Genomic DNA, 24,826 nt, shown 5'->3' on the forward strand with positions numbered 1-24,826 from the left:
GCGACAGAGGGCAGCACTTTTGCATAAGGCCTATTCGCCGCGAGCTCGACATGTAGGTGGCGACAGCGTCGCGCTGCTAGTGTGGATGCTCCGCTGAGCGGCCCGTAAGAATGCACACTGTGGGCGCGCTTCGTGCCTTTTTACCGCCGTATGTGCGCACGAAAGGCGCAAAGAAGAGTGGTATGCTGTAGTTCGGTTCCTCAACGTTCAATGTATAGCATGGAAGCGGCAGTCAGTTTTCATTACTACGCCAAAAAAAGCGACGACTCATCGGGAATCTCAGAATGGCCGTAATTGTGACAATGGAGAGTTTTAGCATAGCGTGCTCCGTCCGCTAACGCTAAGGCGGCGGGTAGCGGGGCGCGACTGGGGAGAGCAAATTCGTCACGGTGGGGTGGATTAGTTCCGCGCGGCCTGCCTTCGCCATGCCCTCTCTTTCCCTCCGCTGAGGGGCAACCTCCTCGCACTCCCCGCGCGCGCATGCGCAGTCCGGTCCCGCTACCCGCTAACCTTAGCGTAGCGTACGGGAGCCGCTATGCTAAAACTCTCTAATGAACTTGTACACGGTGTATGCACAAGCGCCGGTGACGCGATGCATTGTGGGTAGGTCGCCATCTTGCCGTTCATCCGAGCGACGGCCTGTACTGTGAACGCGCGGCGTCTCCCTGCGATGGTGCACTGTGTGATAGTTGGCTGCTCTAGCCGCACTCAAACTAAGGCGCAAAAGTTAAAAACAGGGCTCAGTGACCCTGGTTTTTTCAAGGTGCCCAAAGTGATTACACGCGAGTGCCAAAAAACGAGGGAGCTGACGGAACGGCGGCAGCGCGAATGGCTCGCCCGGATTAACAGACGGGGGATAGAAGAACACGCCGACAGGTACAGCGTGTGCTCACGACATTTCATATCGGGTAAGTGAATGCTTCACGAGGTGAAACTCATTTTTAAAGGTTCTAGAAACGTATCAAGTTGGCGTCTGCAGGCATTGCCAGAATAAACGAGAGCTTGGTTTTCTTGCTAGTTCACTCAGAAATGGTAGGAGAAAACACGCACGTAGGGCTTTCGTGTGCGTGTACCGTGTTTCCGCTAGGTTTTCGAGTTGTAAATATCACCGGCGCAGTATTTGCGCAGTTGAAATTCCAGACAAGTTTTCGTAAACTGACGGCAGGAGCAGATTCGCCCACCAAACGGAAAACCGAGCGCAACATAGCTGCAAAAAACTTGCACGTTGAAGTTTAGAAAAGTTATGAATCGTGTGCTTGTTTGCCCGTTCATTCCAGGCCGCCCCTCGACGCTGTTTGATGACTGCAACCCTGATTGGGTTCCAACCCTTCATTTGGGTTACGAACTCAAACAAGCCAGCGCGAAGCGCTACGACCGCCGAAAAGCACGGTCGGCGCGGCAGGTACCCTGTGCCGGTAAGGCAGCTTCCTGTTTTCCCTCGAATTTACTTAGTGGTGCCAAAATAATGTTCTGCAATCTTGTGCTTTTCTAGGAGCAACTTCTGGGATTCTTGGCGACAGTCAGGTGCACAGTGAAGAAGAAGAAGATTCCCAAGCAGTTGAGGAGAACCTTAGAGTTGGTACGTAAAAAGTAGGGAACTAAAAACATTTTCCTTGGCTTTAGGCTCAGCACAAGCCACGTTTCTGTGTGCGTCAAGTTGACTTATTTTTGTCCTCTACCCTTCCTTTTCAACAGAGGCAGCCTGCCAGACTGACTTGCTGGGTAAAGACATTGATGAACTTCAGCAGGAAATTTTGAGCACCAGGGAACTAATGAAAGAAGCCAAGACGGCGCTGCAGTCGGCTAGTTTTACAGAAGCAGCCCTGGAAGGCGACGACAGCAGGGTGGCATTTTACACTGGAGTGCCAAGCTTTTTCATGCTGCTTGGTATCTTCAACCTGGTAAAGGACCACATCTCGCACTCAGCAAGACATTCCCTAACTCAGTTTGAAGAGATGGTTGTTTTTTTGATGCGGATAAGGCTAGGGTGCCCAATGCAAGACCTTGCTTTCAGATTCAACGTATCTCAGTCCACGATCTCCCGCATTTGTGAAAGGTGGCTGGATGTTTTTTTTGATCACTTGAAAACTGTGGTGCGTTGGCCGGAAAAAGAGGAGGTAGTAGAGACAATGCCCGTTGCTTTTGTGGACAACTTTGGCATCAAAGTGCGGGTTATCTTGGATTGCTTTGAGGTTTTTATAGACCGACCCAGTTCCTACCTGACTTGAGCCGAGACGTGGTCTCATTACAAGCATCATAATACTGTGAAGTTTCTTGTGGGCATATGCCCTCAAGGTGCGGTGACATTCTTGTCACAATCATTTGGGGGTAGGGCCAGCGACAAAGCAATAACTGAAGATTGTGGCATCCTTGACCTGTTGGAGTATGGGGATATCGTGCTGGCAGATAGAGGGTTCCTCATAGAAGAGAGTGTAGGCTTGTGCCATGCAACTCTGGCTATGCCTGCCTTTACGAGGGGGAAACGCCAGCTTTCCAGTCGAGACGTTGAGCGCACTAGAGAGATCGCAAACGTGAGGATTCACGTTGAAAGAGTAATTGGCTTGGTGAGGAATAAGTTTACCATCCTGAAGGGGAGCTTGCCGATTGAAGTGCTAAGAAAAAACGAGTATGGTGAATGCCAAATTGACAAAATTGCACGTGTGTGCTGTGCTTTAACTAATCTGTGCAACTCTGTTGTGCCGTTTGACTAAGAACAATGTGTTTTACATGTTTTCTGATGTTTTAAAGCGAAGCTTGTGTGTCCTCAGTGATGCCGTTGTATGTTTGTAACCAAAGAATCCATCGCACAACAGCTTCGCGTTTGACCATCGTCGTCAAACGGAGGGGTGCATGTTGGTTATTTTTGTACTGTTTACTTCATAAGCTGAATAAAGCATTGCTGGGTTAGTTGGTTTAGCATGTTGTTACGTAAAACTGAACACACAGATGGGGCAGCGAAAAAGCGGGATGAGCACAATTCTGCCGCTTTTTCTCGGTCCCGTCTGTGACACAGTTTGATGTTGAATTCATAAGCCTTACAATGAATTACTGTGCCATACACACACACAATACAAAAAATTCTTATTCGGCTTATGTACTATACACCGTGTTTGCTGAGTGCTTCTTGTGCTTAAACACGTTTCATAGGACTCGTGAGTCATCGGTGTCGCTGTGCCTTGCAACAAATCGAACTACTTTTTCTGCCTACACTGCTGCAACTAGTGCTTGCATTGTGAAAAAAAATCTCAGACACATGAATCATTTTCAACACCAAAATTGGGGAACATATTGAGGATTTCATTTCACATTCCATCTTAGTGTGAAAAGACAGTTTGCACACAGTGTGAAAAGACAGTTTGCACACAACACAGCATATGTACACATTTCAATAGGAACACTGAAGAAAGGTATTGCACTACGGACTTCGACATAAGGAAAGGTATTGCATTAAACATCTTACAACACTACACAGATATCTGGAAGGAAAAAAAATCCAATTTGGTGCACCACTTTCAAAGCCAGGAACCACTTCGAGCTTTTGTTTCTCATCCATTTCAATGTGAACAGACACCATTTGGTAACAGTTACGAATATTTGGACGAGCCAACGTTGACTGATCGTAGGGTTTAACACGCCGACACAACGCAGGCGATGAGGCGTGCCATAGTGGAGGGCTTCGGATTAATTTTGGCCACCTGGGGGTCACTACGTGTGCCAAAATCTCGCACACAAGGGCGTTTTTGCTTTTCGCCTCCGAACAGAGGAAACCTACAGAAGACTTCTGAAGGAATTCACAAGCAGGATAACCTTTCACAAGCAAAGCGATAAATTTTCAATCCGTAAGGGAGTAAGACAGAGATACCGTCTCTCTAAAACTAGTCTGGAGGAGGTATTTAGAAAGTTCGATTGCGAAAACATAGGATTAAGGATAAACGGGGAATACTTGAGCCATCCGAGGTTTACGGACGACATAAACTTGCTGAGTGAGACTGCAAAACACATGCAAACAATGCTCGAGGAACTACAATGAGAACGCACGGCCGTGGGGCTCAACTTAAATATGAATAAATCCAAAGTAATGAGGAACAAGCATGCCAAGAACGTCTTTTTCAGCTTAGGAAACAAAACGCTAGAGGTAGCAACAGAAATTCTACCTCGGACAGATGGTTAATGCTGACCCCAACCATGAGGGAGGAATCCGGTGCAAAATAGGTATGGGCTGGGAAGCACTCTGCAAGCACTCCCAAATGATGAAAAGTAAGCTGCCTCTGTCACTCAAAAGAAAAATCTTAAACCAGTGCATACTGCCGGTAATGACACACAGAGCTGAAACTTGGCGCATTACTAAACCACTAGAATGCAAACTTAGGTCGGCTCAACAGGCCATGGAACGAATAATGTGAGGAGTAACACTCAGGGACGAGAAACGAGCTACCTGTGTCAGAGAAGAAACTGGAGTTGATGATGTCATAGTTCCAATAAAGAAAAAGGAATGGACTTGGGCTGGCCATGTAGTGTGACGAACCGACAATTTGTGGACTATTAGGGTGACAGAGTGGATACCAAGAGATGGGTCTAGAAGGGGAAAGCCGACAACACAGATGAAATACAGAATTTCGGGGGTAAACAGTGGACTTGGTTAGCACAGGACAGAAGCGGTTGGAGGTCAGTGTAAAGTAGCTTGGACCCGAGCAGGCTGACGATGATGATAAAGACGGGCCCACGTTGCAGGTGGATCGGGGAAATGCCAACGTTGAACATTTATGTTTTGCAGGAGCTGCAAAACCATTTTTTTGCTTTCGGTTCCCTTTTGAGGCCTACACACCGAAAGTGGTACCATATTATGGGGCAGCGAGGGCCATCGCAGGCAATCATTTTTCCTTGCTCGGGTCCCTTGCACGAACAGTATTGATCACTTTTCCCAACTTGAGTGGGTCTTGCACCCAAATCTGCACCATCAGGTGATGCGCACCCGTTTACAGCAGGCGGCCGGTTTTCATTTGGTCGCGTGAAAACACGGCCAACAAGTTCTGGCAGAAGCACCTTGCGAAAGAAACGCTCTGCGACAGGTAGCAAGGGCAAAAGGAACTGCTCATCTGCTGCAACTCTCTGCACATTGATCTCTTTGTGATTCCATAAGACAAAGTCGCAGTAGTCCACCTGCCACACAAACAGCTGTAGTTGTACTTGATAAAAGTAGCGGTGACTTGACTTCAGCTCTAAAATGCCACCATTTTCAACAACACAACTGTTTGTTTCATTTGCTAAGTCAGCAAGGTTTCGCTCTCTTGCACTCCACGGGCACTTGACTTCCACGATGCCCTCACCGCAGCAAGAACATTTTACGAGCATATCAGGAGTTGCACCCAGGAAAACATACTTCTGAGATATCAAAAATCCTGCATCTTTAAACTCTACGCTGTCATGCCGCTGCAGAGCCAAACTTCTGTAGCTTGCAAGGGCGTTCCCCTCGTTTTCCCTGCCGTATTTAATCGCATCTGAATGCACCTTGTTACTGTGCGGGTAACAAATGCGCTTAACCAAACTCAGGGATGGTCGTTCTAGTTTTGTATGGCAAACATCGTACAGAGTTGACGCAGTGATTCGACCAGCTCTGTAGTCGTACCACTGCGTGCTCATGGACTGCTTGCGTGTTCTGGCTTCAATGCTGCCAACAGCCTTATCGTTGAGGTCGAGGCTATCATACACCTGGTCGCAGCGCTGCTCAACCTCTGCCCAACTTAAGTCTTGAGCACCGGGTTCGTACATCCGGCGCAGGTCTGCACCCCTGCAGCTCCTCACTGCTGGCAGGTACACATCTTTAAAGGCCAAGTCTACGCTGGCAGCAGCCGGCCGGTGTCCTGCTTCGATCGCGCCGGCAAAAAACGTGCGCCACTCCGCCTTCGTCGCCGCCGGAGCAGTTGGCCGCGAGGTAACCGTCGGTGCGCTCACTGCTGCCGATCCCGAGTCAAGCCGCCGCTTCTTCATTGTGGCCGACGAGAAGTCCATTTCGGCAATCGGACGCACAGGAAGCTTCCTAAGGTGTGGGGGAAGCCACAGATTCGCGCCGTCCGTGCATGAACGATCCTTTCGCGCACGCGCGACGCATTCCAGATAAAACAAAAGCGCAGCTACGTGCGAGCACGCCTCTCCGATCCCGGCCATGCACGAGCAGTGCGCCGCGATCACCTCTCCATCACTTTTCACAAGCGTCCACACTTGCACAGGGGGCACGCTCAGGTTCTGGGAGTGGTTCACCTGCACACGAAAACGTAATTACAATCAGCATGCGCCCAAGCAACGGACCTGCACATTACACGCGTGATACGAGAGAGTTTGTTTACCTTTGAGACGATGATCACGGTGTCGGCCGAGACTTGCTTCAGCCACGGTTCACGAACCCACCCACTGGTTAAAAAGTTGTGGCCTTCTAGAGCCTTCCGACACTTCAACTGCTTCAAGGTCACAAAGCTAGTTCTGAGCACAAGGAAGTCGACTATGTCCACATCGTCGACGCGCGGCCACAGTGGCCTCAGCTCCACGCTCGTCGCGCAATCAGCCTCGCCAAGCACGAACGGGTCGACGCCACACAACGCAGTTTTCTGCTCATACCGTGCCCTGTCGATTTCGTTCAGGGCTGCCGCGTACCCTCCCGGTTCCGACGCCATCGAAGCAATACCACAGAACAGGGGCAATACTGCCGCTGCTCCAAATGCGCGATAGTCAGCAACTTGTTACGCCACTTTCGCCGGCCGTCGACTGTCGACTCGCTTCGATGAACGGCAAGATGACGACCTACCCACAATGCATCGCGTCACCGGCGCTTGTGCATACACCGTACACTGTGGCTCGTAGCAAGCTCGATCTTTCCAGACTATGGCTTTGAGCCTTCAATAGAAACAAATCAGGAAGAAACAAATAATAATAACTAAATAGAAACAAATCAGGAAGCCTCGATCTCTGAAATTCAGTTTACAACGGCATGTCTCAATCGCTTTCATTGGAAGCATGACGCATTCTTGCATTTGTGGGATGCCCTGAAATGGTAACACTACTTAACTGCACCGAAATTCTTTCTAAGAGCTTACGATATTTTTTGTGTGTTCAAAAGGCAACATGAAATTACTGAATTTTGATCAGCGCAGAGATATAAATGTAACCGCTCTAACGGGTCTTTTAAATGAAATTTTAGCAACTCTGAAGGAAGGTTTGATGAATAACGGTTTCGAATCACTTATTTACGGCTTTCGTCGCAAGTGTACTTGCGAATTGAATTGTCAACGCACGCAGTACAATCAACTTCTCATGTTTAGCTAGGTTTCCGCAAAGTGACAAGCAGGTTTACAGTGTGCAAACCAAGCTTCTGGGACCTCACAGTGGGCACAAATTTTCTGTTACGGCTGCTCTGTTGACCATTTGCGTTCCTTTTAAAATCTAACAGGTGCCTGCAACAGCGAGATGTGTTTGCATTCTTGCGTATAAGGTCGCTTACGAACCCTAAAAATGGCATTAAATGAAGTTGCGCAGTTGCAGATGCAGTAAAACATTTCCTTTTTAATTCTCGTTGCGAATCAGCGCAATGGGTTCCCGGTAACTACTTTGTTTTGTAAACTGAATATCGCCTTTGTCTTGGCATGTAATTCTTGAAGATTGGTTAAAAAATGAAATTCTGTGCATTTCGTTTTTTTTTTTCGAAAAGGGGGGGGGGGGGTCCTGCCAACGTTGCAAGAGCAGCGAGAAGAGAACGCATGTAACGCGCGCGAAAAGCCAAAGTATTGTTATCAGTATTTTTTACAATCGAAACCACACTAGGCGTCGTGTGCTGTAGCGGTGTAAAAGCAGTACGCATTTTCAAAACCCCCTTTGGTCCGTGATTGTCCAGGAATTGTGGCTCGCCTTTTTCAAAATTGTATTGAAAGAAAGCATTGTGGGAAAAAATTAAAAAAAAAAACAGCGAGTCATGGCACACACCCCTCACACATGTGGGCAACAACGTGCATTATATTACGCGTTTTCTCCTCTTTCTTTAAACTTAGGTCCACATAAAGAGGTTAAGACGTGACCATATTAGGCATTTGGTTATGCTGAGTGAGACACGTTTCTGAACAAGGTGATTCATGTAGGATTTGAAAATTATATATATGAAAATGACACACGAAATGCCACATGACAGACGAAAAGTCAGAACTGCTTAAGTTTACCGAAAAATCCCCCCTAAATACTCTTGCGCATCCATAGAAGCGTATTTTAAATAATACGTAAAATTAGCAACTCGATACAGTTGAATAAATGTTTATTCCTCCTCCTCAGTATAAAAACGAGTGTCCAAAAATGGCATTTAGTTTAGAAAAGGTACGGGAAGGACACGACCACACAGGCGCTTGCGGGTGTAAAATACGTGTCCGGTAATGTATGGACGATACCGCACGGGTCGTGTGCAGTGTAAATGTTTTTGTTTCTTTCTTCTTTCTCTACGGACACAGCGCAATTTTACAAAGGTGTGGCATTTGCACGCGTATGCAAAGGTCTTGTCGCTTCTTACCCGTTTCGCGTACTAAACTTTTATCTTTTAATTAATCTCCACGCCACCTTCAAAAGGCACCCTTCGACGTTCCCGAAACGGCAGACGACTGCACTCAACAATAAGAAAAGTGCAATGTGTGGAAGCAATGTTTATAACACGTTTCACACTCAAGCGGTGACCAGGGCGAAGATGTTTCGTGGAATTAAACCAGCGCATTAACCCGCAACGACCGCTGATTATTGCGTTTCTAGAGGAAATGCGCAAGCAGAGGTAACTATGTCATTCCCAGGCAGCACGAGCATGTGCGGCCAATCTTTGCCCAAAGAACATTGGCCAGCCCTTTTCCTTCCGGCCAATCTTCGGCCAAAGTGTTCGGCCCTTAGTCCAAAATGGTCCTTGGCCGTGTAAGGCCCGACCTTGGCTGTCATTGATTGGCCAATCTACTATGGCCGCTAATACCATTGGCTGACCGACCATTGGCCGAAGAAGTATGGCCTACTATTGGCCAAGCATATATGGCCTACCATTGGCCGAGCATGTATGGCCTACCACTGGCCGAGCATGTATGGCCTACCATTGGCCGAGCATGTATGGCCTACCATCGGCCAATGATGTATGGCCTACCATTGGCCTGATTCAGATTATTCTCTGCAGGCCAGAGGAAGCCCGCCCAAGGCTGCTGCCATGCATGCCCTACAGCAGGCTGTTAACCGTGGATTAATATCGAAAATATATATTTAATGAGTTTTAATTGCATCAAAAATGCTCAGAAAATGTAATTTTAAATACGTCCAAAATGCATTAGTAATGCACAGAAAATACTGCTTCAAATATACTCAAAATGTGTTACTAGTGTATAGAAAATAAAATCATGAATAGATTGAGAGATGCCTTGCAATGTGTCTTTGGGGGAATTGTTAACGTTCAACTAGAAAAGTTCATGTTGTGGTTTCGAAAAGTTTAATAGGCTGTAGTCTCAAGATATGCTTCATTGTGAAAATGTAAACCGGCCATGCTCTGATTGCGGGCCAGCAAATGACTGAAAAGAACAGCATGTATGAGCAAGATTGGCAGTTTGAAAGTTGTTTATTGTACACCTCAGCAAAGTGGCCAATTTCGCCATTACTAAGCAGCAGGAATGAATGCCTTTCAGCCACCTCTGCAGCCAGCGCAGATGCAGCGTTGTGCATCAGAGTCCTCGTACTTCGGATTCTCCACGCGGGAAATTTCACCAGCACCTGCAATGAAAAGAAAAGAAAACAGGGGAAAATATTAGGGAAACACTTCTTTTTCAAAGGCAAATAAATGTCAAATCAATCAGGCCTTTTCCCTAGCCGTACCAACGCTCCTCGTGAGCAAGGATTTTTTAGTTTCCCCTTCAAAAAAAAAAAACCGCCATAAAAACAATGCCCATTTGAAGGACGTAAGGCAATTTATGTAATGTTAAGCATAGTTTATATCGTCATGCGGCAGCGACATTGGATCTTCAATACCATTACAAATAAAATGGTGGTTGGGGGGGAGGCTTATGTATGGAGATTGTCTAAGGATGAAAATTAGCAAAAATTAGTACAAAAATGACACAGCTAACAACGTTACCAAACATGCAACAGAGTTCTTAGCGTACGCTGCTTCTCTTTCCTAGGCGCTTGAGTTAACTTGAAATGGTGGCCATTCTAGTTTTTTAATTAACTTGGACAAAACTTGTCTGTGACCTCACAAGACGCTAATAAAATAAGATAAATAGTAATCTTATTAACGGTAATTATTGTTATGTGTTCCGTATTTCGGCGTCAACTTCTTCGGAGATTACGTGCTAAAAAATAGTGCGCAGCGAAACAGTTTAAAAATGCATGGGCAGGATTGTAGTAGAAAGCTTACATAAAAGTCATTAGATTGGCGTAAGCACTCAACAATGCCTTCAAAAGAACGGCAAAGTAAGTTTATTTCGAAAAAGAAAGAAAACTTTCAAGCCGTCCTTAAAATTACAAGCTCTGATATGGTAGGCACCTAACCAAAGCGATTAAAACAAGTAAAGCAAGAAAAAGTGTATTTTTGCTTACACACATATCTAATTTTCTTGCTCTCCGTCGCACATAACCGGTAATTTTATAGGGAGCGACGCGGAAAATAATTGTAAATTCTCGCGTCGTTTACATACAAAAAACTGATAAACACCTGTTAGCGTCAAAGACTATCAAGTAAAAAGTAGTGGCTTCATAAATACTCGAGACACCTAAAAGGAACTCGTTTAAGTACACCCTTTAGACGCAAATGAGCAATTGCAGCTGCTAAACACACATAACTGCCAAAGCAGCCCACGCGCATCCGCTCTAGACTTGCTGTTTTGCGGTGCCTTTGGCACATTTTTGAAATTCTCACTCGACCACGAGCGGCCTAAGGGCTCCTCGAAACGCGCACACGTGTTCGTGAATGCGCGTCACAATGAATACAGCAAGGAGGGGAAAAGTTGCTACGAAACACAAAAGGGGAAGGGTGGAACGTCCTGAAGTTTCACGAAGTTTTGGGGGAGCGATCAAAGGAACAAAAAGAGACGAACCCGGACGGGGGACCCGTTCTGGGAACCGAGGGGTCTCGTGCGGGGAACTGGTTGCCCCCCTCGCATCCCCCCTTCCTTCTCCGTCCTTCCTTGGCTGGTTCTTGGTTCTGGGAACGGAAACTGATTGTAACTTATACCCTAGTTACACGGGCACCCTTAACCATGGTTAACCTAACCGCAGTTAGACCTAACCATAGTCGGCCGGAGTTACACGGCAGACCTAACTGCAGTTAGCCCGCTAACCATGGTCCGCGCTAACTTCGGTCGGGTACCTAAGTTTGGGCTTCCAAACTGCAAAGATGGCGTCGGACGCGATTACAGGCATGGAGGACTGCAGCGCGGCGACCGATGCGAAGCGCGTGTTGTGGACAACGGAGACGACGAAGGCGCAAGCAAGCGGTGCAAGCGGTAAAAGGTCGCAGAAGCGATCCGGAATGGCAAAAATAGACTACAACAACACGACGACGACCCACGACAACGTTTTCACAGCGTTGGCTTTGGCTGACCTCGGCTCGTTGAGTGGCTTCGTAGACAGTGTTGACGGGTTGTTTTTACATTCGCGCTGTCTAAAGAAAAAAAAACGTAAACGTGTGCGCTAAAATAGATAGTTTGCAACTGCTGTTTTGAATAGTTCGTTATAACCTGACAACATCTCTTTTTTTGTCATTACAGTAGCTTGAACATAATTTGTCATTTCGCAATTGCATAGACCACGTGACCGCTTGACACACACGCTCGGATTGCGTGTAACAGCAGCTGACCATGGTTAGCGCTAACTGCGGTTAAGCTGGGTAACTATAGTTAGGCGTAACCATGGTTAGGTGTGCCCGTGTAACTAGAGTATTAGCGGCCACTGTCATACAGTTTGTCTTAGATGTACAAATCATTTTAAATCCCTGGACATGAAGCACTTAGTGTCGCTTACAGCCACTTGCACCGAAGATTACGTGTGTGGCTTTTAACACTTTTGGTCACTTTCAAACAGACGGCACAAACTCTTTCATGGCTTTAGTTGACAGAATGGCGACATGCGACGGACAAAAATCGCGAAGGCTACCCGGCTTCTCGCCGTATGGCCCGGGCATGCGCATTAATCGAATGCATGTGTGCCACAAACCGGGTTCCTTCCCCGTACGGCGGCTGCTGTCAACATGCGCAGCTGTGAGCGGCTGCTGCGAACATTAAAAAAAAGTTGCGTCCCTGAATATCTGATTTGATTGTTTGTAGGGTGCGATACTTAAGTTGTGCAGGCGGGGAACTTCTTCCTCTTTCACACTCTGTTAGTAGGGCGGCGCCGACGGAAGGCTCCGGATTAATTTCGACCACCTGGGGGTCTTCAACATGCGTCGAAATCTCGTATACACGGGCGTTTTTGCTTTTGGTCTCCATCAGAAAAGCGGCCACCGCGGCCGGGAATCGAACCCGTGACCTCGTGCTCAGCATGAATACACTTCGCAAATTTCTCAAACGCGTAAACATGGACGGCGGACTTTCTGTGAACCGGCTGTGTTTAAAATGTTCCTGGCTGTTATGTGTTTACTGGAAGTGTTATTCCTAAATAAGCTCACAAAGGAATAACTCTATCTACAGAAAAACTCGTAGCAACAGTCCCCCGGCCACTCAGCAAGACCCGAGCTAAAAATTAGGCGCAAAAAGGGTAGCAGTAAAATCCTTTTTTTACGTCTTCTTGCTGTCGTCGATTTCTGAGTACATTCCCTTGCACGGGGTAGTTAAGGTAGGAAATCTTGCTCGCAGGCGTTAACACACTTTGATTGCAAGGCAAACATACATCGATTAATTGTTGTGCGACACCGTACGCGCAAATAGCTGGTAAATCGTGCTTACCTTGGCTAGACGGCAATCCTGATAAAAACGCCGCTGCAACGCGCCGTCCAAGCAGAGGCTTCGTCCGCACGACGACCGCGCGTTGAGGAGTCCGAAAACTTGTAACACCACAAGACAGGCAATAGAAACGCAGCGAGGGCAGACAAAACGTGAAAGAGGGGTGCGCCGCTCCCCGCAGGTACCGGGCACAAAGGAGGAGGTAGTGAGCGGCAGTGAGAGGCGCCGAGCTGCTCGCCCTCGCAAGCATAGCCAGCGTTGTCCATCTAAGGCCGATATTTTTCAGGAAAAGAAAATTTTCAAATCCTCCACAGAGTTACCGTCGTAACAACGCTGGCAAAGTGCAAGTGTTTTAATACATATATATACTCGTTAAATTAGATGTGTTTGCTTTGCCGATTACGTTGGAACACCGCCGCTTACGTATTTGTACGCCGAGTTTCTCTCTAATACAGAGAGCTTATATGTATGCCTGCCTTAGACAACGCAGTAAGTGAAAGTATCTCCCTCAGTTTCTTTTATTATAAGTAAACATCGAGGAGAAATTCTCAGTACGTTTATTCATTTGAGATGTATTTTATCCGGCACTGAAGATATGCTTTACGTGAATCTAACGCTTCAGCAACTGAAGCAGCGCCTCTAGTGTACTCGAAATGTATTTCGGCAAAGCTTTTATAATACATTTAAAATGTACTTTCAATGAATATTTTTCCTGCATTGAGAGTGTATCTCTACCATATTCGTTCCACAAATGTACAATGCATTTGAAATATATTTCGAATATATTTCGGAGTATATTTCTATGCTTCAGCACACTTTTAAAGTATACTCAGAGTGCTGCTCTAAATGTAGTTAGGTAAGCGTATTTTTTAAATATTTACAGTGCATTTGGACCTAGATCGTTTGGCGGGAAGAAATACATTTTCAATATATTCTGAATGCCTTAAGCGCGCAGTCATGAGGTTCAGTACATACCTAATCTATTTGTAGGGTACTTAAAAGCACTGTATTTTTTCCGCTTTTTTAATAATGTATTTTCAATATTTACTAAAAATTAAGAAAATGCAATTTTTAATGCACTTGAAATACATGTACAAATACAAGGCATATTTGAAGTGCACTTCAAGCATACTCGTAGGTATTTCAAACGTATTACTTTTCGCTAAGAGCCCTTATCCTCCCTCTCCTACACCTCCTCTTTCCTGAGTTACACTCAGCCTGATTTTTGAGCCGACAGTAGACTTTCGATTGATTGATTGATTGATTGATTGATTGTAGGGTATTTAACACGCCGACGCAACGCAGGCGGTGAGGCGCGCCGTAGTGGAGGGCTCCGGATTAAATTTGACCACCTGGGGATCTTTAACGTGCGCCGAAATCTCGTACACACGGGCATTTTTGCTTTTCGCCCCATCAGAAAAGCGGCCGCCGTGGCCAGGAATCGAACCCATGACCTCGTGCTCAGCAGCGCAACGCCTTAGCCACTGAGCCATCGCAGCGGGTGACAGTAGACTTTCACTTACTGCCTAAGTTTTTAAACAAGCATATAGTCCCGCACAGAACCTGCGCTTCTTTTTTCTATCTTTCGAGTAAGGAAAAATCCATAGAAGTAGCTCAAAAGCGTTTTAGTAACCACGAAGGTCCGCTAGGCCGGAAATGTTCGTGAAAAAATAGCAAGCGACCGGTGCAAGAGTAGAGCGCATGTGGGAGAAACCTGATGGGGGGGACGGAGGCGTAGGGGCAAACATTTTTGTGTTTAGTCAAGACGCGACCTCATGCCGGATCTTCCTTCAGCAGTCACCAGTAACCTCCACTGGTGTGTTGTTCAGTTTATAGATGGCTTGTCGTTGACGATATTGAATATACTATTGAAGTACTTGGCCAACTGTTCGCCTCACAAGGAAATTGTACGGAAGTAATTCTTCGTAATGCTCTCGTAATAATTCATTTTGGAGACAGACTCATCACCTCGGCTGCGTAAAAGTGGCGGCACTCAACATCCTGAAGAAAGCTTTCAAATGCGCTAGATTCGCTACTTTGAAAAAAAAAAAAGCTGTGATACATACGTTGCCTGTGTGAGAATATGTTTGTGGTAACGACATGGACAGGATTAATTAAGCGATAATTGAAAGCATGCTATGACGTTGTAGGGAAACAGCGGGTAACGTTCCTTTAAACCTCCATGTTATAACAGGCATACGCGTTTCATCACACCCACGGAATACATTATTTCCAAATTCAGGACGCGCCCAGCACGTGATTTCGTACTATTAAGGTATTCACAATCGTCGTATGCATAGCTTGGATTCAACGACCTGCGTGCAACCTCGTAACGCTTGTATTATTCTTTGTGCATGTCAGGAGAGTTCTTATGCCCTGGCTGCCAGAAATATAGGGCTTCGCAACTTCCGTGGTTCCCACAACTTTTGATGAATAACTCACGTCGTTTCAGAGCATACGCGTTTCATATAAATATACATTAGAGCGTAAAACCTCAGCATAGCCTGTAGCTATCGTAAAATATATATTTCAAACCCTCGAAGGGTTCTTTTTTTGTCCAGGTACTGAACTCTATAGGAAATATAACCGAAATGAAGCGTCAAGGATGTTCCACTCACCAATGACGAAACATCGTGTTTTCGGCGAAGTAGCTGGGTCACAAGACATTGTGGCACAGGGAAGTATGTAGTCATGCATAGCAGAGCTAAGAGGTATGTTGTTATTACGACGCAAATTTAATAATATTTATTAACACACCACATGTCTCAAATGAATCAGTAGCGACACGTGTATCACGGGCACTTTGCTGTATGCTAGGAGCATATGCATGTGCTTGGTAGGCTGGGAAAAAGAAAATTAATGACTTGTCTACATGCTCATTGCCTGTTTTTGGTTTTATTCACGGGTAACACCCCTATGTAACCAGAGTGGCACGGTGCTTCCAAACACTACACGAATGCTAGTTAGATCAATTGCAACAGCTGCCGTTTTTTTTTTCGTTTAGTTTAAAAGAATGCCCTGACGTCGCCTTTGCGGCGCTAACTTAATACCCTCGTGTGATGTAAATGTAGCATTTAGGTATACCCTTTTGTTTAAGCCAGCTTCGGCGCGAAAAAAATGTTTGAAGTTGAATTTAGCATCCCACACACTAACATTTAAGTTAAAGCAAGTCTCATGTCAGCAGCCCTACCTGCTTTATCAGAGCTTATAAACTAAAGGAGAGATTTTTCTGCCTATAATGGCCTTCGTTAGCTGACTCACAGAAAGGGAGATTCGCTGTAGAGGTTACTGCCACCGCCAGGCCCTCGCGAAGCTACATACCATGCTACTGCATGCCATTGAGTCTCCGCGGACAAGCGGCTCGTTCTCCCGCACCATTGTATTTCCCGTCCACCGCGACCCCTCCTTCCAGAGGTCGTCACGTACATACACGGAATTCTCTGTCCGGAGATCTTTTCTACATGGGTGGCCGCAGAGAAAACGAGTATTCCGCTTCCAGATGCTTGTCGTTCGTCTTCGGACCTTCATTGGCCAAACAGGAAATAAGTAATTCGTGGCCAGACTGTTGCCGTTCCTGTTCCGCCTTCCGCTGGCCAAATGGGAAACGATTAATGCGTGGCCAGACGCTCTTTGTTCATCATCAGACGTATGGTGGCCATGGAGAAAGCGTGTACTCCGTGGGCAGATGCTTGCCGTTCATCTGGGGACCTAAACTGGCCAAACAGACAACGCGGCCCCCGTGGCCAGTCGCTTGCAGTTCGTCTTCCGACCTCAGCTGGCCAAAAAGGAAACAAGTAATCTGTGGCCGGACGCGTGCTGTTCGTCTTCGGACGTGTGGTGACCAATGAAAAAACATGTTCTCTGTGGCCAGATGTTTGCCTTTGGTGTAAAGACCTCGGCTGGCCGAACAGACAACAAGTATTCCGTGACCAAATGAATGTCAAAGAACATAAGTTCTCTGGCAGTCCAAACTTTGCCAATGGCCAAACAGGCCAAGCATCGGCCAAAAATAAGCCAAAGGCTGGCCACGTTTTCTGTGCTGCCTGGGTTGCTTACTGCCAAACGAGCACACATATTGGTTGTTTTGTCGGGTGCAGCACGCGTCTTGCGCCGCATGCAACGTGAAAAAGCAGACGACGCGAGAGCGCCATCCACACTAGGAGCGGTTCGTCCCGCCGCCGCCAGGGGCCGACTGTGTTCGCGCTCGGGGCGACACCCTCTCGCGAGGGGCATTGGATTGGATTCGATTGGATTGGCTTGGATTTGGATTGGATTGTGTTGCGTCATAGCCGCGCCACGTTGCGTCATACCCGCTCCACGTTGCGTCATAGCCGCGGCAGGGGGTTCACGGCACGTTTCACCATCGACTTCATCGACAATGTCTACGCTGGAAAACAACAATTACAACAACAACCAATACGTAATCCATACAACTTGCAGGCGCCCCCCCCCCCCGCAGAAATGCTCTGCATTTGATCGTGCGCCTCGCGAGGGGGATGTTTCTTTTAGAATCTTGCTGTTAATATGGTCGCAGCCTGATGATGATGATAGCTTAAGGTTACGGATCAGGTTGGATATTCCCTCCGGGTTGATCTGTATATCGGGAAACGTGGTGGAAGAAAAGGAGCGTGGTAATGTTATGGTGTCGGAATTACATGTAAAAACGGAGGCAAAATAGTTGTTAAGAACTGTTGCGCATTGATTGCTTTCTATCGGCTCCCCATTAAGGCTAGTGAGTTCAAGTTGGTCAGTCCGGGATTTGGGAGAGAGTAATCGCCAAAATTTGCTAGGATTTGTTTTGAGGATGGACAGTAAATCACCGGGAAAAAATTTGTTCTTTGCTTCCGTTTTTGACGGCGGCGGTCGTTGGTTTACAGCGTCGTCGTTACCATGGTTACTTCAGCGAGTGGATCGCACATGAGACGACGACGCCCTTTTTTTTTTTTTTTAAGCTACCTTTTAAGTCCCTACGGACTTTGAGCAGGAGTCCACCTTGCACGCGCGAGAGTTTCCGTGAACGGTAACTTATTTTTACCGTCGCTACATAACGATACAGCGGCTAGAATTTCTAGCGACTGTAACAGCGAGCTCCCTGCGCCGGCGAAATGTACGCTCGCGTCTCGATTAGATTACCGTAAAGTTCCCAGAGAACGCCCTCCCCCGAAACATCGCCCACCTCCTTTTACGGGTGAGATATTCAATTTACTGAAAGACGCGCCCACCCCTTAAAATCGATGGCTTTAGCGCCGATGAGTGCACAAAACAAACCCGAATCATCTCTTCATGTGTAGATGCGGTCACTTATTCGCCCTTTCCGCGCTTGACCCGGAAGTTCGCCAGTCTCGAATTTTTTCTTGACATCGCAGTTTTGGTTGGCGGAGCGGCCACCTTTTCGTAGTTTTTCGCACCTGACCCGAAAGTTCGCCCATCTCGTATTTTTCACTTGATATCACTTAAATTTGGGTCGGCGTTCTTCCGGAACTTTACGGCACAGCAAATGCGCTGCGCTCGGCACTTCACGCAAGCAATCTTAGTTGATGTTGTTTACTACATTCTTGCTAAATGATGATCAGGAGCACGATAAATGACAATTTTTTTCAGAATGAGCGAGCAAAATCTCCGCCCCTACTCCAGCCTCCCACGCTTCCAATGGTTCAGATGCCTTTATGAACTAGCATAGCTCTTTTATGCTTTTAAAATCGTGTTGGGCAAGGTAATATAGGTAACTGTGGAATCATTACAGTATATCTTACTCATTTCATATCGAAATATTTCGCGTAGGCGTGAATTCTTGTTAATGCAATACTTGGTCCTAATTGTTCCCACTAGATGGCGGCGTCAACGTCATGTTTTCTCTTTTTTAAGCTCTACAGCAGAAGTATACGGCTCTTTTAAAAGAAAATAGTTCAATATGAAACGTCCAAGATTCAAGATATTTCAAGCGTAAGCAAACAGCTCTGGGCCACTCTGGACAACAAACTTTTGTGTCATTTGCTTTGAGACAAATTCGCCAGATGTCGCTACTTGGCAGAGCCGGAATGCAGAAACCGCAGATTGCAATCCTTTCGTTTTCAGCGGCAAACGGCTACTCTTGCTTCATTTAACACGGTAAACGGTAAAGCGCGCTAAGGACACTAGGCAACAGGTTCATTCAGAAGGCCGGTGCAGCAAACCACACTTTCCTGCGATCATGACTTGATGGGAAGCAATGAAATGAAACTCTTTGGCAGTTGTCGTTACGGGATGAGCATGCTCTTGCCCTTGTCGCGACCGCCGCAGAGAATCAGCTGCGACAGCGTTTGGGCTTGAACTGATTTATTCAGCCCGCGTGAGCGCACTTGAGCGTGCGCCTCGTGATCACGAGCAGTGCCCGGCGTCGTCCAAGCGCTGCGTGCGGAGCTCCTCCTTCGTCGTCGGCGCGGCGCTCCCTTGGCGCGCCGTTCGTTACCACCTCTGAAACAACGTCGAGGCTACGCTCGAAACACAGATGGTGCAAAGAATCCTTTCGGGTACATCGTCCAAGAAAGCAAATGCAAAGAAAACTGATGATACTCTAACTAACACCAGACACGGAGCGCTGAGCGATCACGCTGGCTGCAAGCGTCGTTGCTCCTGCGCTCACTGTATCCTTCCGCCGAGAACGGAGGAGCGTCAAGCCCGGTTTGGCCCGGTGTGTAAGTGCTTTACACTCCGGTATAAAACAAATATGTGTGACTGTGTAAAAGCACCCACACACAAAAGATGTTTTTTGTAGCTTTCTGATGTTTTTACGCTCGTAAAAAAATTGATTAAATCAAGAGCGCACAAACACGTCACGATTAGTTCAAGAAATAAGCGCTAACCACATGGAGCGATTTTTCCAGCGACGCGACGAGCGACGCGACTAGGATCCGCAGTCGCCGAACCGAAGTCGCTCGCCGAGGCAACCACATGACAGCGACGGCTCGAGCGACTGAGCATGCGACTCAGGATGGCGATTTCAATGTTTCCGCACTGCGCATAGTAACGCGCTTGGTACGCTGGATGTTTGCAAACATTTTTTTTTTTGTTCATTTGTCATAAAAAGCACGACTAAAAAGTATTACGCCTTTCTACCTTGCTTTTTGCACTTCATTGCATCTCTAAAACTGGTTTGGGTTAGCGATAGCGCACGCTTTTCCTTCTGCGCCTGGTTTCTCGGCTCCAACATGAACGCCGTGAAGAATTCGCTTTCTTGACGTCGTTTTTCCCACACGGGTCTCACCCAGTGTGAGCGGGAGCCTTCTTGCTTCTGCTTCAGCGTGTACTCAAGCTTTGCCACGCAAAGCTTTCTTTGCCGCTGCACCGCAAATAACGTCGTCTGCGTGGATCTTCCCCCCGTTCTCTTTAAACCGGAGGTTGCGTGCTTACGTAGGGGCTCTCCTATTGGCTAGTCGCTGAGGCCACTTCCGGGAGGCGAGCGACTGTTTCTGGCGACCCAGAACCGAGCGATTCGATGAGCGACTTGGTGCGCGGCGAAAAGTAGTTCGTCGCTAGTCGCGTCGCGCCCCAAGTCGCTCGCAAAATCGCTCCATGTGGTTGGGGCTATAGCCGTTGCGCTCCGATACCATCGACCCCCCAAAAACCCCCATCTCAGGGGCCCTTTAAGACCAGGTGCCCACTTAGAAAAAAAGAATTTGAGTTTTAAAGACCTCCCAAAAGCAAAGATTGTGGTGTGTTTCCACCATACTACTCTAGGGTGCTGGTGGCAACTGCCCTGGATGAACTGCTTTTAAACTTTATTTCAGGAAATGAGTGAAGATCAATCCCCTTTTACGGTGGGGTGCTACATGAATGGTTAATTTTTAGCCACTAGATTCAAATGTCATGTCTTCATCCTCTCTCTAAGGGGTTTTGGCACCTCCCCTTAAGGGTGATTGACCTTGACTTGTGACAGCCACGCAGCACTTATTTCATTTGTAACATCATGGCAATTCGCAGCCCCACTTCCAGTTTGTTTCCTCCTACTGTGTACTGTGGAGTACGGACTACTGGGTGGTAGTAGTGTCGCCAGCAAGCAGTCCTCTAGCTTCCACGTTGCTGTTCATCTATACCATCCAACCACACGCCTGGTTGATAAGAAAGTACAGTGGCTACTAAGACTCCCAACCCTTAATTTTGTCCATTTGCCGTATTCTTCGTCTCTGTTCAGCTGTGTGGGAAGGTTCAGCCGCAGCTGCTGTGCTCTTCTATTGCTCAGTCTCCTATCCAGAGAGTTCCTCTCCACAGTTATGTGCAAATCTGTGGTTGTCAGTTTCATCATTGCTCTCTGTTACTTGTTCTGTCATGTGTTCATTAGTTGCTGTAATTAATTGCAAGGAAAAAAAACGTGCACGCTTTTGTCTTACGACAATAATGGCTTTTTTTTAACGTTTCTTGAACTGTTAAAAAAAAACACCCGGGGGCCTCTTGCTAGTGCATCAGACCCCCTTAGAAGTAGCAATTAGTTAAAGTTCACGACGGGTATGGGTGGGAAATAGCAAGGGAAAAATAGTGGGTCGGTATATGAAATGCAGGAGTGTGTCCCACACTGCCTCCGCTAAATTAGGTGGGTAGGAGGGACGCAAGAGATCATTTAAGGAATTTGGTTGTAAGTTAGTGGGAAGGGTGTCTAGTAGAAATTGTCTTTCAGTTTAACTCAGTTTTCTCGCGAGGGATTTCTTGCTAGATTGTCATCTGAGCTTGGACGTTGCCTGTTTCAGCTATCACTTACTTGCATGCTGTTTGGACTTTTGATTGCAGTGGCTTTGAAACTTCGCCGCTTGATTTTGCTCGACGAAAACTTCGCGTTCAAACTGTCGTCGTCATTAGAATGTGAGGTGCACCATTTTTGTCTAATTTTGCATCTCGATGCACCGCTATCCAGATTCAAACTACTTTGACCATGTTGCAATGGTGTCACGGAATAGATGTTGGTTTCACACCGCGAGGGTCCTGATTTGTTTCTGACTGCAGGAAGAGTTTTTTTCTGCACTTCTTTACCCACGATCATTATCATTGTCAGAGAAAGTTGGCTTTTCTGTAATGCCTTTTTGGCATGGCATATTCCACTGGTGAGACATAGAAAGTTTTGCTTTAAAATCAGGGTCTTCAAGCACTTTTGGTCCAGTGAGTAGCAATCTGCACGTATTTGTAACCATACAATACTGAGTTGGGACCCTTCGATCCTTCCTGTCTTGTGCCAGCAGTCTCGTCATCCAACACATGAAAGTGCCCTCGACTTTTGCCCGCACTTTTCACTTATGCCTGACACAATAACTTTTGTTGATTTCCAGTGTTTGTCACATTTTCATTCAGGGTCCCCTTGGGGCAGATAAGCACCTGCTTGTATTTTTATCAAGTGGTTTTAGCCACGGCGCATACTTCGCACTCTTGTGTGAGCAGCATTATGGTGCCTTGTTGCTTGTCCAGCAAGTGATGTGATGCCATGTCAATAAACATTCTTCAGTGTTTGTGATGACTTTGGTGTTTTCTTGGCTTCACTTTCATATAGTGAGAGTTGCTATCCCTCAAGAAGCATACACTTACAAATGCTAGGTATTCTTATTTTTTTCTTAGGAAGACATTTACAAAGTTTCGTTGGCAACACAGCATAACATCAAAACAAATAAAACCAACTAAAATGGCAAATGTGGCATATTTTTAAAATTAATAAACTGGAAAAACAACACAGCACGAGAGAGAGAGAGCACGAAAAGTGACAGCACTGCCTGTTGGTACCATTCTGTTGTTTTCGTGCTAAATATTTTCAAATAAATAAATATGCAAGGAATGCAGTTGAAGTAGGGTAACTTTTTATTTGAGCTTGTCTCTTGGACATACAAGTACATTTCTTGAATCGATTGCTGGATGCAATTTTCGATATTAGGCAAGCACTGGATTCTCGAATGGACACAACAGACGTTTGTTCAATTCTTATTTGATATTGCATTGTGCAGTTTAACCCGTACAAAACATTTCGCCAAAGTCCAAAGCATTGGTTTATGTAGAACAAAAAAAAAATGCCTGTGTGCCAAGATTTCGAAGCATATCAAAGATTTATAGGTGGCCTGACTTAACCTATAGCCCTACACTGCAGTTACCCTTCATAGCTGGCCCAAGTTATGCTGAGCTTTTCCTCGTGAAACCTAAAAAGTTGAATTTTGATGTTTACAGCTACGCTGTGCAATGTATAAGCCTAGCATAATTTACTCCAGTATTTTTACTCTATCCAGGTTTTATGTTTATTACACCACAATAACAGTTTGCAGCCACTGTTGAATTGACGAGCGTCAACCAATTCAGGTTGAAAGCACAAAATGCTCTAACAGAAATCGCAGTCTTCACATGTGATCAAATACGTAGTTCTTTAACACTAAACAAGGCTACTGCAGAATGCTAGGAGCGTAAAATATACTCGATGAGGTGCAGTTGGCCAGTGTGTAATTTAAGCAGCATTGTTTTAAGACAAACGGGAATTGGTGAAACAGCCATGAGCTTCTGACAGCAGCTATCATCGTGACTGGCCAATTCACCTGAGTGGGGATGTTACGGCTATGTGCTGGCCTAATGAATTGCCAAGAAATTTAAAACTCATTGTATGTCGGGTTGCTTGTACCTGTGGACTTTTTTTCAGTTTAAGGTCATAATGCGCTCCCTGGGTCCACCTTTAGTCAGCTAGACCCACTGAGCTATAGTGGTGTCAAGGATGTGGTGCTGGACTTGCACTAGGGATGTCCTGGGTTTGATTCCCATGTGGTTTGAACTCTTCCCAAAGTTTTGAACTCAATCCACTCTTTGCACTGCCGGCCGGTTTAATAGCTGTTGTGCTAGTACAGACAGCGGATAGTGGCTTCTTAGTCAATGGGCCACTTATTGCTTTCGCGTTGATAAGGTAGAGTTTTCAAGATTGTGTGTTACGGTCGGTTACACTTGCCACATTTAGGGTGCTTAAATCCGACCATGTGCAAATTGCAGGCCTGTGATAAATGGGTACAGGTGATTATCTAGATGCATAAAACTGCGCCTACTGTCAAGGCATGCCGTGAATTTGTTGGTGGAATGGACATTTACAAACATGTATTCGCATGATTTCCACTGCAGCATAAAAAATTGAGGTAAAAAAGGTGCATAAAAGGTGCATTGTAATTTTGCAGCTCCAAAGTAGTACACTACATAAGACCAGCACTGCTTCCCCTTGTGGTGCTTTGGACGGCTCGCAGCAAAGTCCACTAAGCATCAGAATCAGCTAGTGCTTGATGTAGTTGCTACATCTATTCCCTTTGAAACGCAAGCTGCTGGACACCAGATTTCCCTACACTAATAACATTAGAATTGGGTTAGAAAAGTGAAATGAACTGGAAAGCTGTGGGTGAAAAGTATGATCAACATGACAATTTCAACAGGGACAAGACCACCCTGTTTTGGGAGCTTTACCCCAAAAGACCAAGGCACTTGGCAACGAAAGGAGCCCCAGCTGAAAACAGAGCAAGGCCTCACGGCTTGTGGAGGGTGCTTCTCGTGGTAGAATATAACTGCCTGTCATCATGCGATTTCGACTGCCCAGGAGTCTTCACCACCACTGTGGTGACATTGAAGGAAGGTGACAGGAAAGTGTCCGCAAAGTCGCACATCAAGGCTACTATTCCTGTTGACACTGAACAGATCAGAGCCAAAATTACAACTAAACTAGTTTTCTGCACAAGAAAGAGGTCACTTTCTTGTTTTGCCAAAGCTAATAACATGCCCTTAAATAATCCATGCATGACATATGTTCATCACAGATAGGTTTGGGTGCACCAAATTATTTGTTATACGGAACCTTTTTTCCCCGCACTGAGCAGTGTGAACTCGCAGGAAGCAGTTTTATTTCGTGTAAGGCATTTCTAAGAGCAACGCAATCA

At 46.3% G+C, this 24,826-nt stretch overlaps 2 protein-coding genes across 2 annotated transcripts; one reads left to right on the forward strand and one right to left on the reverse strand.

The window, feature by feature from the left end:
* Positions 1-572: 572 nt before the first annotated feature.
* On the forward strand, positions 573-3,208 carry LOC144141762 (uncharacterized). Its single transcript, XM_077673264.1, has 4 exons — positions 573-908; positions 1,278-1,415; positions 1,493-1,579; positions 1,696-3,208. The coding sequence occupies exons 1-4, from the start codon at positions 671-673 to the stop codon at positions 2,226-2,228; spliced, it is 996 nt and encodes a 331-aa protein (XP_077529390.1). The 5' UTR covers positions 573-670; the 3' UTR covers positions 2,229-3,208.
* Positions 3,209-3,211: 3 nt separating this feature from the next.
* Positions 3,212-6,745, reverse strand: LOC144141751 (uncharacterized). The gene is made up of 2 exons (XM_077673258.1): positions 6,345-6,745; positions 3,212-6,258 (listed from the first exon to the last, which is right to left on the reverse strand). The coding sequence occupies exons 1-2, from the start codon at positions 6,666-6,668 to the stop codon at positions 4,762-4,764; spliced, it is 1,821 nt and encodes a 606-aa protein (XP_077529384.1). The 5' UTR covers positions 6,669-6,745; the 3' UTR covers positions 3,212-4,761.
* Between the last annotated feature and the right edge of the window lie 18,081 nt (positions 6,746-24,826).

Source organism: Haemaphysalis longicornis, unplaced genomic scaffold (genome assembly GCF_048455015.1).
Source record: "Haemaphysalis longicornis isolate Haplotype H1 unplaced genomic scaffold, Haemaphysalis longicornis Haplotype H1 scaffold_1, whole genome shotgun sequence".
NCBI lineage: Eukaryota > Metazoa > Arthropoda > Arachnida > Ixodida > Ixodidae > Haemaphysalis > Haemaphysalis longicornis.

Bases quoted from the DNA above. Each gene is read 5' to 3' on its own strand.
- LOC144141762 (XM_077673264.1), top strand. From the start codon at position 671: ATGGTGCACTGTGTGATAGTTGGCTGCTCTAGCCGCACTCAAACTAAG. The intron at 909-1,277 runs GTAAGTGAATGC...CGTTCATTCCAG, and splicing joins CTCACGACATTTCATATCGG to GCCGCCCCTCGACGCTGTTT. The intron at 1,580-1,695 runs GTACGTAAAAAG...CCTTTTCAACAG, and splicing joins TGAGGAGAACCTTAGAGTTG to AGGCAGCCTGCCAGACTGAC.
- LOC144141751 (XM_077673258.1), bottom strand. From the start codon at position 6,668: ATGGCGTCGGAACCGGGAGGGTACGCGGCAGCCCTGAACGAAATCGAC. The intron at 6,259-6,344 runs GTAAACAAACTC...TTTCGTGTGCAG, and splicing joins CCGTGATCATCGTCTCAAAG to GTGAACCACTCCCAGAACCT.